Source organism: Bombina bombina, chromosome 5 (genome assembly GCF_027579735.1).
Source record: "Bombina bombina isolate aBomBom1 chromosome 5, aBomBom1.pri, whole genome shotgun sequence".
In the NCBI taxonomy this organism is placed as follows: Eukaryota; Metazoa; Chordata; class Amphibia; order Anura; family Bombinatoridae; genus Bombina; species Bombina bombina.
The window spans coordinates 539,644,643-539,661,227 of record NC_069503.1 but is presented as its reverse complement, the minus strand read 5'-3'; the positions used below and the strand labels follow the sequence as shown (position 1 = coordinate 539,661,227).

Genomic DNA, 16,585 nt, shown 5'->3' with positions numbered 1-16,585 from the left:
TCAGATTTAAATGTATCTTATGTGTCATTAGCTATATACTTTTTTGTTTACTATATGCATCTTCTTTTTTTTTTTTTTTTCCTTTAGTGTCCTTCTTTGTAGTAAGCATTGGAGGAACATTAGTTGGAATCATATTTGCCTATCTTCTCAGCTTGGTCACTCGTTTTACTAAACACGTGAGCATCATTGAACCAGGATTTGTTTTTGTTATCTCCTATTTGTCGTACCTGACCTCAGAGATGCTGTCACTTTCTGCGATTCTTGCGTGAGTACATTGTACAAGATGTGTCATGTAAAAGTGGTAAACTTCTATTCAGTTTAAGGTAGTTTCATTTTAATAACTGCATTTTTTTCTAAGTGTATCATTTAAGAGCTATTTCTATCTTTTGTCATTATGTAAATGAAATTATATACTGTACGTGTTGAACATACATAGAAATGCAAAAATAAATGATCTAATGTGTTGGAACATTTAATCATTGCACTATTGCTTGTATATAACTGTGTGTCTAATCCCTTTAAAAAAAAGTGTGAGGGAGGTTGGAGGGAGAGAGATTTTGTATATGAAATAGCTGCTTGCAGGCTCAGCCCATGGTTATCGACATGTCCTGGTAAAGCTTTAATAAAAAAAATAATAATATTTCAGATACATAAATAAACACAAAGGAACAATTTGCCATGCATTTAATACTATGCAGTAGGTATAACAAGTCATTTGGAACACATTAAGGGGAAATAAATTATATAGTGCATTGTCCCTTTTAAGCAATCTCTGTATTATGTAGCTGTTTTAAAGGGACTTGTTATACCAACTGCAGAGTATAAAATATTTGAGAAATTCCATTTTCATGCTTATTAGTGTATATGAAGTAGCTGTTTTGTGCTTTAAAACCACAGCCTATTACAATGGGTTGAACTTAAAGGTGATATCTGATCTCATTATGTTCTAAGTTTGTGTAAACAGACTTGCTTCCTTATCTTTTATTTGGCTGGAACACCAAAGCTCAATACATAGAGAGAACAATGAAAAATTATCATTTTATTACTTAACTATCCTGCATCCCACTGAGAGTGTAATCTCTTCTGCTGGCAGTGTATACTTAGGCTATTCAATAGCCTATACTCCAGTATTAATTTGTTCAGTGTAGGTGGCGATACCACAGGCTAAATCAGCTATTTCAAATGCTGAAATAGGAGTAAAGGAGCTACTTGTAACCAATTTAATACACTCTAGCAGGTTAAAAGGATCATTGGGAATAATTTAAAGGGGAGAATTTTTTGGGGTGAACTGTCCCTCCCTTTAAGCAACCGGCAGTATTTTGAAGAAAATCTAGGTTACAGAATTTGCTTTTCCACTTATAGGGACAGTAAGACAAGCTCATGTATTTACACAAATGTAAAGTGTTTAATGTTCCTTATATGTGTTTTAAGACAACGTTTAAGGCTTAACACTCTTAACAATGTTGGAAATTAACACAAAAATAACTATTTCAACAAGAAACCTAGATTGAATCTAGAGTAGTTTCATTATTTTTTTAATTTCTACAAAGGTTATTTTGAGCATGTGTATCAAGAGAATTAATGAAATTATGTTTCTGTGTCAAATATCCACAAGGTGCTTAATTTAAGTAAATTCCACTGTATTTTGAATGTCTGAAACACCATTTTGCTGTGTAAGTGACTTTATAATGATAAATTGTGGTGTTAAATGGACACTGTTCTGTAATTTTCCCCCCTTTATGTGTTCCCAATGCCTTGTTATGCAGCCGCAGTATATTACATGTATTATATATAGCACCTTTAAGTTTGTTTTTAGATTTGAAATAACTGATTTAGCTCATTACAACCATCACCCATTGTTCTCCAGAGATACCCATTCAAATGGGCTGAGTCTACATATAGAACAGGCCTGTTTATTGTATTTCTCGATAGTAACAAAGTTTAATATGTTGTGCTTACATTTTAATTATAAATGGTTATTTCAGTCTTTAAAATTACTTCACATTATATTATTCTGAAGATCATATGGCATATGAATTTTCATCTGAAGCTCACATCATCTCCTGTAATAGGAAAATTCAATTTTAAGCAACTTTCTAATTTACTCCTATTATATTTTCTTTATTCTTTTGCTATCTTTATTAGAAAAAACAGGAATGTAAAGCTTAGGAGATGGCCCATATTTTCTTTATTCTCTTGCTATCTTTATTAGAAAAAACAGGAATGTAAAGCTTAGGAGATGGCCCATTTTTGGTTCAGCACCTGGGTAGCGCTTGCTGATTGGTGGCTAAATGTAGCCACCAATAATCAAAAGTGCTGAACCAAAAATGGGCAAAGCTGAATATCCGGCAGCGGATTGCTGCCTGACACAGGCGAGTTGGGGCAGACAGAGGCGAATATGTATGCCCCCTGTCCGCCCTAGCTTGATAACTCCAGCCCATTGTAGAAAAATTGCACTGTGTTTCTCTTTATTTTATGGTCTCTGGAGAGGATTTTGAGACTGTGAGATAACTTTAAATTATTTGATCACAAGAAAGATGGCAAGAGACTGATTAACCATAATTTTGGACATATATCCTTTAATCACATCTGGTTTATATGCACAGTGTACCCTAATTGTATATACTTTTATATATAATCAATTTTTTCATAATTAGTGTTTTTTTACACTTAGATATTCTATATTTATTTTGTACATCTTTACAAGACCATGTTCTAAATATACCTATTAGGCTGACATATGCAATAATATTTTACACCAAAACAATCTAGATTTCCTTGTTGAAAATACATTTTGTCCATTGTCAACCTTAATGACTCTGTACAATGAAAATGTAACAATGTGGCACTAAAAATTCCTTTAGCTGTATAGGTTTAGCATACAGTTAATAATGCTATAGGATTTATGACCTCTTGTAAAACATTAACTATTTTATTGTAAGATATGAAATAGCAAGATGACTTAACTCGTTCAGTAGAAATGGTTCTTGTAAAGTAGTGTGTTGGAAGGCAGAGAGAGCACTGAATGGGTTAATGTATAATCACATTCATACAAGACATTGCTCACTTTTTATATGTACATTTACTCACATGATTACGTTGTTTGCTTATACGTTTTTATAGAAAAACTTGTCACTTTTCTAAACTGTAAAACAACTTTTATTTTTTTTATACGGTTCTTTGAAAAGTAAAATGAAGGCATGTTCTAGGAATCATCATATAAATTGTTATCTCTAACTATAAAATACATGCACAGTGAAACAAAACATATAAAGCAACGTTTATTATATAAATGATTCAGCATGATTATTTGTATTTTTTACCATTCCCCAGTTTTGCATAACCAACACTGTTATAGAAATATACTTTTTACTTCTGTGATTACCTTGTATCTAAGCTTCTGCTGTCTGCCTCCTTATCTCAGATCTTTTGACAGATTTGCATTTCAAGCAATTAGTGCTAGCTCTTAAATAACTCCAGGGGGCCAATTTATTAACAGGCGGACGGACATGATCCACTGTAGCAGACCATGTCTGTCCGACATAGCTGAATGCCGATAGCATGGGCTGTCAGCATTTATAATTGCACAAGCAGTTCTATTGAACTGCTTGTGCAATGCCGCCCCCTGCAGAAGGGGGTGTCAACGCGATTGTATGCGATCGGGCGGATTGATGTCCACCACCTCAAAGGAGGCGTACAAGTTAAGGAGCAGCGGTCTTAAGATGGCTCGCACGGAAACAGGGGTATACTGCCCCATTCGGGCCATGATAAATCGTCACCCAGGTGCATGAGCACAATGATATTATATGAAACACATGAACTAATGCCCTCTAGCTGTAAAAACTGTCAAATGCATTCAGATAAGAGGCGGCCTTCAAGAGCTTAGAAATTAGCATATGAGTCTACCTAGGTTTGGCTGTCAACTAAGAATACGAAGAAAACAAAGCAAATTTTAACATAAAAGTAAATTAGAAAGTTGTTTAAAATGACATGCCCTATCTGAAAGTTTAATTTGGACTTTAATATCCCTTTAATTCAGACTATTGTATTATATATGTGTCTGCAGGCCTTAGAAGAGTTAAAAACTTTTTGTTCCATTTCTAATACCTAGTATAATTAAAATGCATTTTACAATTAAACTTTTTATTTGTTTTAGTCAAAAATAATGAATTATATATATATATATATTTCTTTTCAGCATTACTTTCTGTGGAATTTTCTGTCAGAAGTATGTAAAAGCTAATATTTCAGAACAATCTGCAACTACCGTGAGATATACAATGAAGATGTTGGCAAGTGGTGCTGAGACTATAGTGTTCATGTTTTTGGGGATATCTGCTGTTGATCCAAATGTCTGGACCTGGAATACAGCTTTTATACTTTTAACACTGTTATTTATCTCTGTATACAGAATAATAGGTAAGTGACATTATCACATACAGTATTTAAAGTGACATAATATTCAAACGTGTCTCTGTTCTGTCTAAAAGTGCATGTTTCAAAATGTATTACTGAGCATTGTGTTTTTTTTAAAAATTATGTTCCTGTACTGAATAAACCAACTTTTCTCCAACATTGGTGTGTCCGGTCCACGGCGTCATCCATAACTTGTGGGAATATTCTCCTCCCAAACAGGAAATGGCAAAGAGCACAGCAAAAGCTGTCCATATAGTCCCTCCCAGGCTCCGCCCCCCCAGTCATTCTCTTTGCCGCTCTGAACAAGTAGCATCTCCACAGAGATGGTGAAGAGTATGTGGTGTTTAGTTGTAGTTTTTATTCTACTATCAAGAGTTTGTTATTTTAAAATAGTGCTGGTATGTACTATTTACTCTGAAACAGAAAAAGATGAAGAGTTCTGTTTGTGAGAGGAGTATGATTTTAGCAGCAGTAACTAAAATCGATTGCTGTTCCCACACAGGACTGTTGAGATGAGATAACTTCAGTTGGGGGGAGCAGTTGGCAGACTTTTCTGCTTAAGGTATGACTAGCCATATTTCTAACAAGACTGTGTAATGCTGGAAGGCTGTCATTTTTCCCCTCATGGGGATCGGTAAGCCATTTTCTTAGTCTCAAACAGAATAAAGGGCTTAATATGGGCTATAAAACTGGTAGACACTTTTATGGGCTAGATCGATTACTTTATTTAGGCATTTTATACAGTTTGATGTTGATATTCACACTTTATAACTTTGGGGAACGTTTTTTTACATCAGGCACTGGTTTAGACACCTTCCCAGTCAGGAAGGGCCTTTCCCTGTAGTAGGCAGAGCCTCATTTCCGCGCCATTACTGCGCAGTTACTTTTGAGAGCAGTACATGCAGCTGCATGTGTGTGGGTCTGGAATTAGTTGAAAAGGTTCCTAGAAGGCTTCATTTGGTATCGTATACTCCCCCGGGTTTGGTGAAGTCGCAGCAAAGGCTGGGGCTGGGACTGTAAGGGGGTTAAAACTGTAAATGGCTCCGGTTTCCACATTTTAAGGGTTAACAGCCTGAAATTTGGGGTGCAATGCTTTGAATGTTTTAAGACACTGTGGTGAAAATTTGGTTAAGATTGAATAATTCCTTCATAGTTTTCACATATTCAGTAATAAAGTGTGCCCTGCTTAAAATTTAAAGAGACAGTAACGGTTTTGTTTTAAAACGGTTTTTGTACTTTATTGACAAGTTTAAGCCTGTTTAACATGTCTGTACCTTCAGATAGACTATGTTCTGTATGTATGGAAGCCAAAGTGTCTCCCCCTTCAAATATGTGTGATAATTGTACCATAGCGTCCAAACAAAGTAAGGACAGTACTGCCACAGATAGTAAAGTTGCCCAAGATGATTCATCAGATGAAGGGAGTAGACATAGTTCTACATCATCTCCCTCTGTGTCTACACCAGTTTTGCCCACGCAAGAGACCCCTAGTACTTCTAGCGCGCCAATGCTTGTTACTATGCAACAATTGACGGCAGTAATGGATAACTCCATATCAAATATTTTATCCAAAATGCCTGCATTTCAGAGAGAGCGCGATTGCTCTGTTTTAAACACTGTAGAGCAGGAGGGCGCTGATGATAATTGCTCTGTCATACCCTCACACCAATCTGAAGGGGCTATGAGGGAGGTTTTGTCAGATGGGGAAATTTCTGCTTCAGGAAGAATTTCTCAGCAGGCAGAACCTGATGTTGTGACATTTTAATTTTAAATTAGAGCATATCCGCGCACTGCTTAAGGAGGTGCTATCTACCCTGGGTGATTGTGACAACCTGGTCATCCCAGAAATATTGTGCAAGATGGACAAGTTCCTAGAGGTCCCGGTGCACCCCGACGCTTTTCCAATACCCAAGCGGGTGGCGGACATAGTGAATAAGGAGTGGGAGAAGCCTGGCATACCTTTTTGTCCCTCCTCCTATATTTAAGAAATTATTTCCTATGGTCGACCCCAGAAAGGACTTATGGCAAACAGTCCCTAAGGTCGCGGGGGCGGTTTCTACACTAGCCAAACGCACGACCATTCCTATTGAGGACAATTGTGCTTTCAAAGATCCTATGGATAAAAAATTGGAGGGTTTGCTTAAAAAGATTTTTGTACAGCAAGGTTACCTCCTTCAACCTATTTCGTGTATTATTCCTGTCACTACAGCAGCGTGGTTCTGGTTCGAAGAACTAGAAAAATCGCTCAGTAGAGAGACTCCGTATGAGGAGGTTATGGACAGAATTCACGCACTTAAGTTAGCTAATTCCTTTATTTTAGATGCTGCTTTGCAGTTAGCGAGATTAGCGGCGAAAAATTCAGGGTTTGCAATTGTGGTGCGCAGAGCGCTCTGGCTAAAGTCTTGGTCGGCGGATGTATCTTCCAAGACAAAATTGCTTAATATCCCTTTCAAAGGTAAGACCCTCTTTGGGCCAGAATTGAAAGAGATTATTTCAGACATCACTGGGGGTAAGGGCCATGCCCTCCCACAAGATAGGCCTTTCAAGGCTAAGAATAAGTCCAATTTTCGTTCCTTTTGCAATTTCAGGAACGGACCGGCCTCCAACTCTGCAACCTCTAGACAAGAGGGTAACGCTTCCCAGACTAAAACAGCTTGGAAACCGATGCAAGGCTGGAACAAGGGTAAGCAGGCCAAGAAACCTGCTGCTGCTACCAAGACAGCATGAAGGGGTAGCCCCCGATCCGGGACCGGATCTAGTAGGGGGCAGACTCTCTCTCTTTGCTCAGGCTTGGGCAAGAGATGTTCAGGATCCCTGGGCACTAGAAATAGTCTCTCAGGGTTATCTTCTAGAATTCAAGGAACTACCCCCAAGGGGAAGGTTCCACATGTCTCGCTTATCTTCAAACCAAATAAAGAGACAGGCATTCTTACATTGTGTAGAAAACCTGTTAAAAATGGGAGTGATACACCCAGTTCCAACTGTGGAACAAGGTCTGGGGTTTTACTCAAATCTGTTTGTAGTTCCCAAAAAAGAGGGAACTTTCAGACCAATTCTGGATTTAAAAATTCTAAACAAATTTCCCAGAGTGCCATTGTTCAAAATGGAACGATTTTACCTACAATCCAGGAGGGTCAATTTATGACTACCGTGGATTTAAAGGATGCGTATCTACATATTCCTATCCACAAAGATCATCATCAGTTCCTAAGGTTCGCCTTTCTGGACAAACATTACCAGTTCGTGGCTCTCCCATTCGGGCTAGCCACTGCTCCAAGGATTTTCACAAAGGTGCTCGGGTCCCTTCTAGCGGTTCTAAGACCAAGGGGCATTGCAGTGGCACCTTACTTGGACGACATCCTAATTCAAGCGTCGTCTCTTTCCAAAGCAAAGGCTCACACAGACATTGTTCTAGCCTTTCTCAGATCTCACGGGTGGAAGGTGAACATAGAAAAAAGTTCCCTGTCTCCGTCGACAAGAGTCCCTTTCTTGGGGACAATAATAGATTCTTTAGAAATGAAGATTTTCCTGACAGATGTCAGAAAGTCAAAGCTTCTAAACGCTTGTCAAGTTCTTCACTCTATTCTATGGCCTTCCATAGCTCAGTGCATGGAAGTAGTAGGGTTGATGGTTGCAGCAATGGACATAGTTCCTTTTGCTCGAATTCATCTAAGACCATTACAACTGTGCATGCTCAAACAGTGGAATGGGGACTATACAGACTTGTCCCTAGTGATTCAAGTAGATCAGAAGACCAGAGACTCACTCCGTTGGTGGCTGACCCAGGATCACCTGTCCCAGGGAATGAGCTTCCGCAGACCAGAGTGGGTCATCGTCACGACCGACGCCAGTCTATTAGGCTGGGGCGCGGTCTGGGATTCCCTGAAAGCTCAGGGTCTATGGTCTCGGGAAGAGTCTCTTCTCCCGATAAACATTCTGGAACTGAGAGCGATATTCAATGCTCTCCAGGCTTGGCCTCAACTAGCAAAGGCCAGATTCATAAGATTCCAATCAGACAACATGACGACTGTTGCTTACATCAACCATCAGGGAGGAACAAGGAGTTCTCTGGCGATGAGAGAGGTGTCCAAAATCATCAAATGGGCGGAGGATCACTCCTGCCACCTATCTGCGATCCACATCCCAGGAGTAGACAACTGGGAGGCGGATTATCTGAGTCGTCAGACTTTCCATCCGGGGGAGTGGGAACTTCACCCGGAGGTGTTTGCCCAGTTGACTCAATTATGGGGCATTCCAGACATGGATCTGATGGCGTCTCGTCAGAACTTCAAGGTTCCTTGCTACGGGTCCAGATCCAGGGATCCCAAGGCGACTCTAGTGGATGCATTAGTGGCGCCTTGGGCCTTCAACCTAGCTTATGCGTTTCCACCGTTCCCTCTCATTCCCAGGCTGGTAGCCAGGATCAAACAGGAGAAGGCCTCTGTGATTTTGATAGCTCCTGCGTGGCCACGCAGGACTTGGTATGCAGACCTGGTGAATATGTCATCGGCTCCACCATGGAAGCTACCTTTGAGACAGGATCTTCTAGTACAAGGTCCATTCGAACATCCAAACCTAGTTTCTCTCCAGCTGACTGCTTGGAAATTGAACGCTTGATTTTATCTAAGCGTGGGTTTTCGGATTCTGTGATAGATACTCTGGTACAAGCCAGAAAACCTGTGACTAGAAAGATTTACCATAAAATATGGAAAAGATATATCTGTTGGTGTGAATTCAATGGATTCTCATGGAGTAGGATTAAAATTCCCAGGATCCTTTCCTTTCTACAAGAAGGTTTGGATAAGGGATTGTCAGCGAGTTCTCTAAAAGGACAGATTTCTGCTCTATCTGTCTTGTTACACAAACGACTGGCAGCTGTGCCAGATGTTCAAGCTTTTGTACAGGCTTTGGTCAGGATCAAGCCTGTTTACAGACCTTTGACTCCTCCTTGGAGTCTAAATTTAGTTCTTTCAGTTCTTCAAGGGGTTCCGTTTGAACCCTTGCATTCCATAGATATCAAGTTGTTATCTTGGAAAGTTCTGTTTTTGGTTGCTATTTCTTCTGCTAGAAGAGTTTCTGAATTATCTGCTCTGCAATGTAATCCACCCTATCTGGTGTTCCATTCAGATAAGGTTGTTTTGCGTACTAAACCTGGTTTCCTTCCAAAAGTTGTTTCCAACAAAAGTATTAACCAGGAAATAGTTGTGCCTTCTTTGTGCCCGAATCCAGTTTCAAAGAAGGAACGTTTGTTACACAATTTAGATGTAGTCCGTGCTTTAAAGTTCTATTTAGAAGCAACAAAGGATTTCAGACAAACGTCTTCACTGTTTGTCGTTTATTCTGGCAAGAGGAGAGGTCAAAAAGCTATTGCTACCTCTCTTTCCTTTTGGCTGAAAAGCATCATCCGATGGGCTTACGAGACTGCCGGACAGCAGCCTCCTGAACGAATCACAGCTCACTCTACTAGGGCTGTGGCTTCCTCATGGGCCTTCAAGAACGAGGCTTCTGTTGATCAGATATGTAAGGCAGCGACTTGGTCTTCTCTGCACACTTTTGCCAAATTCTACAAATTTGATACTTTTGCTTCTTCGGAGGCTATTTTTGGGAGAAAGGTTTTGCAAGCCGTGGTGCCTTCTGTTTAGGTAACCTGATTGGCTCCCTCCCTTCATCCGTGTCCTAAAGCTTTGGTATTGGTTCCCACAAGTTATGGATGACGCCGTGGACCGGACACACCAATGTTGGAGAAAACAGAATTTATGCTTACCTGATAAATTACTTTCTCCAATGGTGTGTCCGGTCCACGGCCCGCCCTGGTTTTTTAATCAGGTTTGATAAATTTCTTTCTTTAACTACAGTCACCACGGCAACCTATAGTTTCTCCTTTTTTTCTCCTGTCCGTCGGTCGAATGACTGGGGGGGCAGAGCCTGGGAGGGACTATATGGACAGCTTTTTCTGTGCTCTTTGCCATTTCCTGTTGGGGAGGAGAATATTCCCACAAGTAATGGATGACGCCGTGGACCGGACACACCGTTGGAGAAAGTAATTTATCAGGTAAGCATAAATTCTGTTTTTTCTATGGTAGTTGTCCCTTTTAGGACTCAGCTATATACAATTATGCAGTTCCCCTTCAGCTTTTTATGCAAAAAACTTAAAGGGACATGAAACCCACATTTTTTTTCTTTTGTGATTCAGAAAGAGCATGCAATTATAAACAACTTAATAATTTACTTCTATTATATAATTTGCTTCATTCTCCTGATATTCTTTGTTGAAAAGCATATCTAGATAGGCTCATTGGCTGCTGATTGGTGGCTGCACATAGATGCCTCGTGTGATTGGCTCACTCATGTGCATTGCTATTTCTTCAACAAAGAATATCTAAAGAATTAAGCAAATTAGATAATAGAAGTAAATTAGCAAGTTGTTTAAAATTGTATTTTCTATCTGAATCATAAAATTTTTGGGTTTAGTGGCCCTTTAACATGTTTAAGATCTTTTAATTCCCTTTATTCAAGAATACAGAGCTTTGCTATAAGGTACAAGAATAAGTAATATATCAATGTAAAAATGTCTTTTAAATCTGTATTTTAGAGCATGCCATTTTAAACAACTTTCTAATTTATATATGTTAATGGATTTGCTTTGTTTTCTTTGTTGAAAACCATACCTAGGTAGCCTCAGAAGCAGCAAAGCACTACTGGGAGCTAACTGCTGATTGGTTGCTGCACATACATGAGTTGTTATTCGCTTACCCATTGTGTTCAGATAGTTTCCAGTAGTGCATTGCTACTCTTTCAACAAAAGATACCAAGAGAAGGTAAATGTGATAATAGAAGTAAATTGGAAAGTTGTTTAAAATTGTATGTTTATCTGAATCGGGAAATAAAAAATTTGGGTTTCATGTCCCTTTAAAGGGACATTAAAGCCAACATTTTTCTTTCAATTTTAAACAACTTTCCGGCGTATTTCTATTATTACAATTTCTTTGTTTTTTTGTTATTCTTTGTTGAAAAGCAGATATGTAAGCTCAGGAGTGTGCACGTGTCTGCAGCACTATATGACAGCAGTTTTTCAACAATGTTATACATTAGCAAGAGCACTAGATGGCAGCACTGTTTCCTGTCATTTAGCATTTCAGACATGTGCACGCTACCTATCTAGATAGCTCTTCAATAAATAATATCATGAGAACTAAGCAAATTTGATAATAGAAGTAAATTGTAAACTTTTTTAAAATGGTATTCTCTATCTGAATCAGGGAACAAAAAATATTGGGTTTCATGTCCCTTTAATCATTTTATATTACAATCTCAAAGTGTTTACTGTCCTTTTAAAGGGACAGTCTACCATAGAATTGTTATTGTTTTAAAAGACAGATAATCCCTTTATTACCCATTCCCCAGTTTTGCATAACCAACACAGTTATATTAATACACTTTTTACCTCTGTGATTACCTTGTATCTAAGCCTCTTCTGACAGCCCCCTGATCACATGACTTTTTATTTATTATCTATTGACTCGCATTTAGTACTGTGTTGTGCTAAATCTTAAGTAACTTCCCGGGCGTGAACACAGTGTTATCTATATGACCCACATGAACTAGCAGTCTCTTGTTGTGAAAAGCTAATAAAAAAGTATGTATATGTCTATAGTGGCTTAGAAACAGGCAGACATTTAGAGGTTTAAATGCTATAAAGTTGTTGTTGTTTGTGCAAAGCTGGGTAATGTGTAGTAAAGGGGTTATCTATCTTTTTAAACAATAACAATATCTAAAGTCAGCTTCTGAGCAGCAATGTAATGCTAGTCCTGAGCTGGACATGACCTGTGATTGGTGGCATTGCTATACCATATCCTTATTGGTTCGGCAACCATATTCCCCAGTAGTGCATTGCTGATCCATACTTTTGTCCAAGTAATTGTGCAATAATTGTGCAATAATAAAATGCCTATCACATTAGAGCATTTTATAATGTTTCCTTTGTGGAATATTGTCAAATGTAAATATATTTGTGAGGCAATAAAAGAATATTTGGAAAATATGTAACCTAGAAACTGTTCCTGTATAAATGGCTCATATATAATGTCATGTATCCCATTTCAAAAGAAATATAAAATGAGATTATATACAAGGCTTATAGCTGTGATGTAATCTTCACTTTGTAAAACAAGAAATAAAAAGAGATCATTGCATTCACACAACCTTGTACCAATTCTTGGGTCAGGTTTATTATGTAGGTCTCATAATCTCACTGTGGTTTGTTGCCAAATCAAACAGAAGTAGCAGCTACCTACTGTGTTTTTTATAATCCGTGCACAGCTACACCGGTTATTACACTGAATTGGAGTTTATAAATAATTTTTATGTGACTTTTTTTTTAAATAGACAATGTCTCTTTGCCATCATTCCTGATGGTTTCTAAAGTCATATTAATAAACACAAGGAGGGTGTCTGGCATGACCCTTACATTTTATAATCATAGTAAAATAAAAATAAATTGTCACTATATAGAATTAAAAAGGTTAATGTTAAAGGGACGGTAAACACCTTCTAACATTTATGTTGACTGAATGTAATAAACTACTATAAAGAAGAATATGTACAGATACTGATCTAAAAATCCTATATAAAATCTTTTAAAAACTTACTTAGAAGCTCCGAGTTTAGCACTGTTGATGAGGTTAGGGTGGGACACCCACTGAAAGGGACTGGGACAGCAGGAAGAGGATGAAAAGTCCAAAAGACAGCAGCACTCACCAATTTGTACAAAAGTTCACATGTTTATTGGAGTCTACCATTGGTACACAAAGCAAGACAACTTTTTGGGCCTGTTGCCCTTAGTCATGTCAAGTCGCTTGACATGTCACTTGACATGACTAAGGGAAACAGGCCCAAAACGTTGTCTTGATCTGTGTACCATTGGGAGACTCCAATAAACGTGAACTTTTGTACGAATTGGTGAGTGCTGCTGTCTTTTGGACTTTTCACGTTTGCACACTTTGAGTTTTTTTGGTGTAGAACCTCAGAAAAATTTACACCTCTGTTGACTCACATTGTGCTGGATACTACTGGTTGCCATAAAGCAGGGGGAGGAGACACTCTCACCCCCCTCCCCTGCATATGAAAAGACAGATTACACAAACAGGAGCAGCAGGAATCTGTAAACATCAGTATACATATGATACTTTGGGGCTGGGTAAGAAGTCTGAAAATCAGCACAATGTTAATAAAAATTAGCAAAACCATACAATGTTACAAAAACACTCCCAGATGGGCTATAGAAATGAATAATCTGCAAAACATTTATGCAAAGAAGAATCTAGTGTACAATGTCCCTTTAATGTACTTTTTCGCTGCAAGTGTCCATCAAAAGCAAAACTCAACCCATCATTTGCTTTATTTGGAGGAGCCAATATGGGCTTTAGACTGCAGGTAACAAGGCTAGTCATAGTCATAAAGTTAGTATAAATTACATTGTTTTGTAGTTGCAATCAGCTAAATCAAATTAGGGACAGATATGTAGCAGGGTAAGACTTGAGAAGTCAGCAGGTTGCATTTCATTTCTGAGAATTAGCAAATCCTCAATTTGCATTTTAACATGAAAAGCAGCAAAATAAATAATGAAAATAATGAGCTCTACCAAATTTTACGGCACTCTACAAAAATAATAATAATTTTTATTTTTTCATTAAACATTTTAAATAAAAATCTCAAGGTGTTTACTGTCCCTTGAAAATAAAATCTTAGATTAATCTAGTGTGTATGTAATATTATGTAATATGTATATATTCATTCACACTCATACAAATTATAATAATTTTGACCTCAAATATTTATGTATATAAAACAGTGTCAGTCATAAGATGGAAAAATTGTAACCGCTGCTTCTTAACGGGACAGTCTACACCAGAATTTTTGTTTAAAAAGATAGATAATTCCTTTATTACCCATTCCCCAATTTTTCATAACCAACACAGTTTTATTAACACACTTTTTACCTCTGTGATTGCCTTGTATCTAAGAATCTTCTGACAGCCCGCTTATCTCAGTTTTTTTGACAGACTTGCATTTTAGCCAATCAGTGCTCACTCCTAGGTAACTCCACGGGCATGAGTACAATGTTATATATTTGTCACACATGAATTAACGCCCTCTGGTGGTGAAAACATTTCAAAAGGCATTCAGATATGTTTAGCATTCAACTAAGAATACCAAAAGAAAAAAGAAAAATTGATGATAAAAGTAAATTGGAAAGTTGTTTAAAATGACATGCCTTATCTGAATAATAAAAATTGATTTTTGACTAGACTGTCCCTTTAACTCTTGGCTGCAAGTTTGCTCATGCGAGCCTACAGTCGGAACGTTTGATAAATGTGTCTACAGATAAGAAAGCATAGATTCCTCTGTCGCCCCTGCTTGCTTTTCATTCTACTCATTCCTTATAAAGTCACCATACACTTTGAATATGCCCCTGGTTTTGAGTATAAATAAAAAAATGTGAATGAGTTACATTGGACGAGAAGTGTAATAGTTACAGAGATAGAAGTATTTAAAGTGTAATCAGATTGAAATTCTAAATTTCAGGTGCTTTATTTACCTACTGAATTCGATGTATCTGTTTTTAGCCACTTCAGGACAGAGGCTACCTTCCAAGTTAAGAACGTAAAAATAAGTTGCATGATCGTCGGTGCGATCACGTGACTCAAAAATGGTGCTGATTGGATCCTGAGGTACTGCTTAAAGGGACACTGAACCCAAAAATGTTCTTTCATGATTCAAGAAGAGAATACAATTATAAACAACATTCCAATTTACTTCTATTATCTAATTTGCTTCATTCTTTAGATATCATTTCTTGAAGAAATTGCAATGCATATGGGTGAGCCAATCACACGAGGCATCTATGTGCAGCAACCAATCAGCTACTGAGCCTATCTAGATATGCTTTTCAGCAAAGTATATCAAGAGAATGAAGCAAATTAGATAATAGAAGTACATTAGAAAGTTGTTTAAAATTGCATGCTCTGTCTAAATCATGAAAGAAAAAAATTGGGTTTCATGTCCCTTTAAGTTGCTAGGCATGTACCCCAATTGGATCTTATGTAACTTCAATGCAGAGGGGAGCAGGATGACACAAGAGTTAGAATGTTCCATGCAGTCCTAAGGGTGTTAAATCCCTGTGCTTTTAGGATGGCATGGAATGTCCTAAGGGTGTCAGAGGGTAAAATCTGCTTCTTAACTTTAGCGACAGTATTTGTCAAGTCAGTAGTCGTTTACTAACACAGGAGTCACAGGAATAAAGTGGTTAGTCCTTGGTTGCCAGAAAGATTCTCATGTCAAGTATTCCTTTATGAGTTAAAATATTTAATCTATAGGCATGTTCTTAAGTATAAGAAACCTTTGGGGCTGTATTATATTTTATCCATGTATTTCATTCTTTAAGGTGTGGCCGTTCAAACATGGATCCTCAATCGCTACAGAATGGTGCAACTAGAAATTATAGATCAGGTGGTGATGTCCTATGGTGGGCTCCGTGGTGCTGTGGCTTATGCATTAGTTGCACTTTTGGATGGAAACAAAGTAAAAGCAAAGAACCTGTTTGTCAGCACAACAATAATAGTTGTATATTTTACAGTCATATTTCAGGTAATTTCATATTTTTCCAATTTGTTTATTAGAAAAATCAATTTTTTTTAATTATTTTTTGTTGATGGAATTAATCTTTATGATGTTGTGTATTGTAAACAAATGTTTTACAACAGAATCTCTTCTTTAACAGGGATTAACAATCAAACCTTTGGTACAGTGGCTAAAAGTGAAGAGAAGCGAGCATCGGGAGCGGAAAATTAATGAGAAACTTCACAGCAGAGTAAGACAAGTGAATTCCATAGATTTGCACAGAAACATCGTAACCTTGATTGTATCAGCTGCTAAAGGCTTGAAAGTCAGTTACGCAAAAAGTGATGTTACGTGTACACAATATACTGTGCACAGCTGGTATTATTACAGCCAGTGATGTCAGATGTATACAGTATACTATACACAACTAATGCTATAACAGCCAGTGATGTCAGGCGTACACAATATACTATACACAATTAGTACTATTACAGCCAGTGATGTCAGATGTATACAGTATACTATACACAACTAGTACTATAACAGCCAG

The 16,585-nt window shown here is 37.8% G+C and overlaps 1 protein-coding gene across 1 annotated transcript in view; it reads left to right on the top strand.

Annotated features, from left to right (window-relative positions):
* Positions 1-16,585, top strand: part of SLC9A3 (solute carrier family 9 member A3) — a 79,614-nt gene that overhangs the window by 34,307 nt on the left and 28,722 nt on the right. The window contains exons 5-8 of the mRNA XM_053715787.1: positions 88-265; positions 4,199-4,419; positions 15,860-16,062; positions 16,196-16,285. Of these exons, the coding sequence (XP_053571762.1) occupies positions 88-265; positions 4,199-4,419; positions 15,860-16,062; positions 16,196-16,285 (692 nt within the window). The remainder of the gene's footprint in view (positions 1-87; positions 266-4,198; positions 4,420-15,859; positions 16,063-16,195; positions 16,286-16,585) is intronic.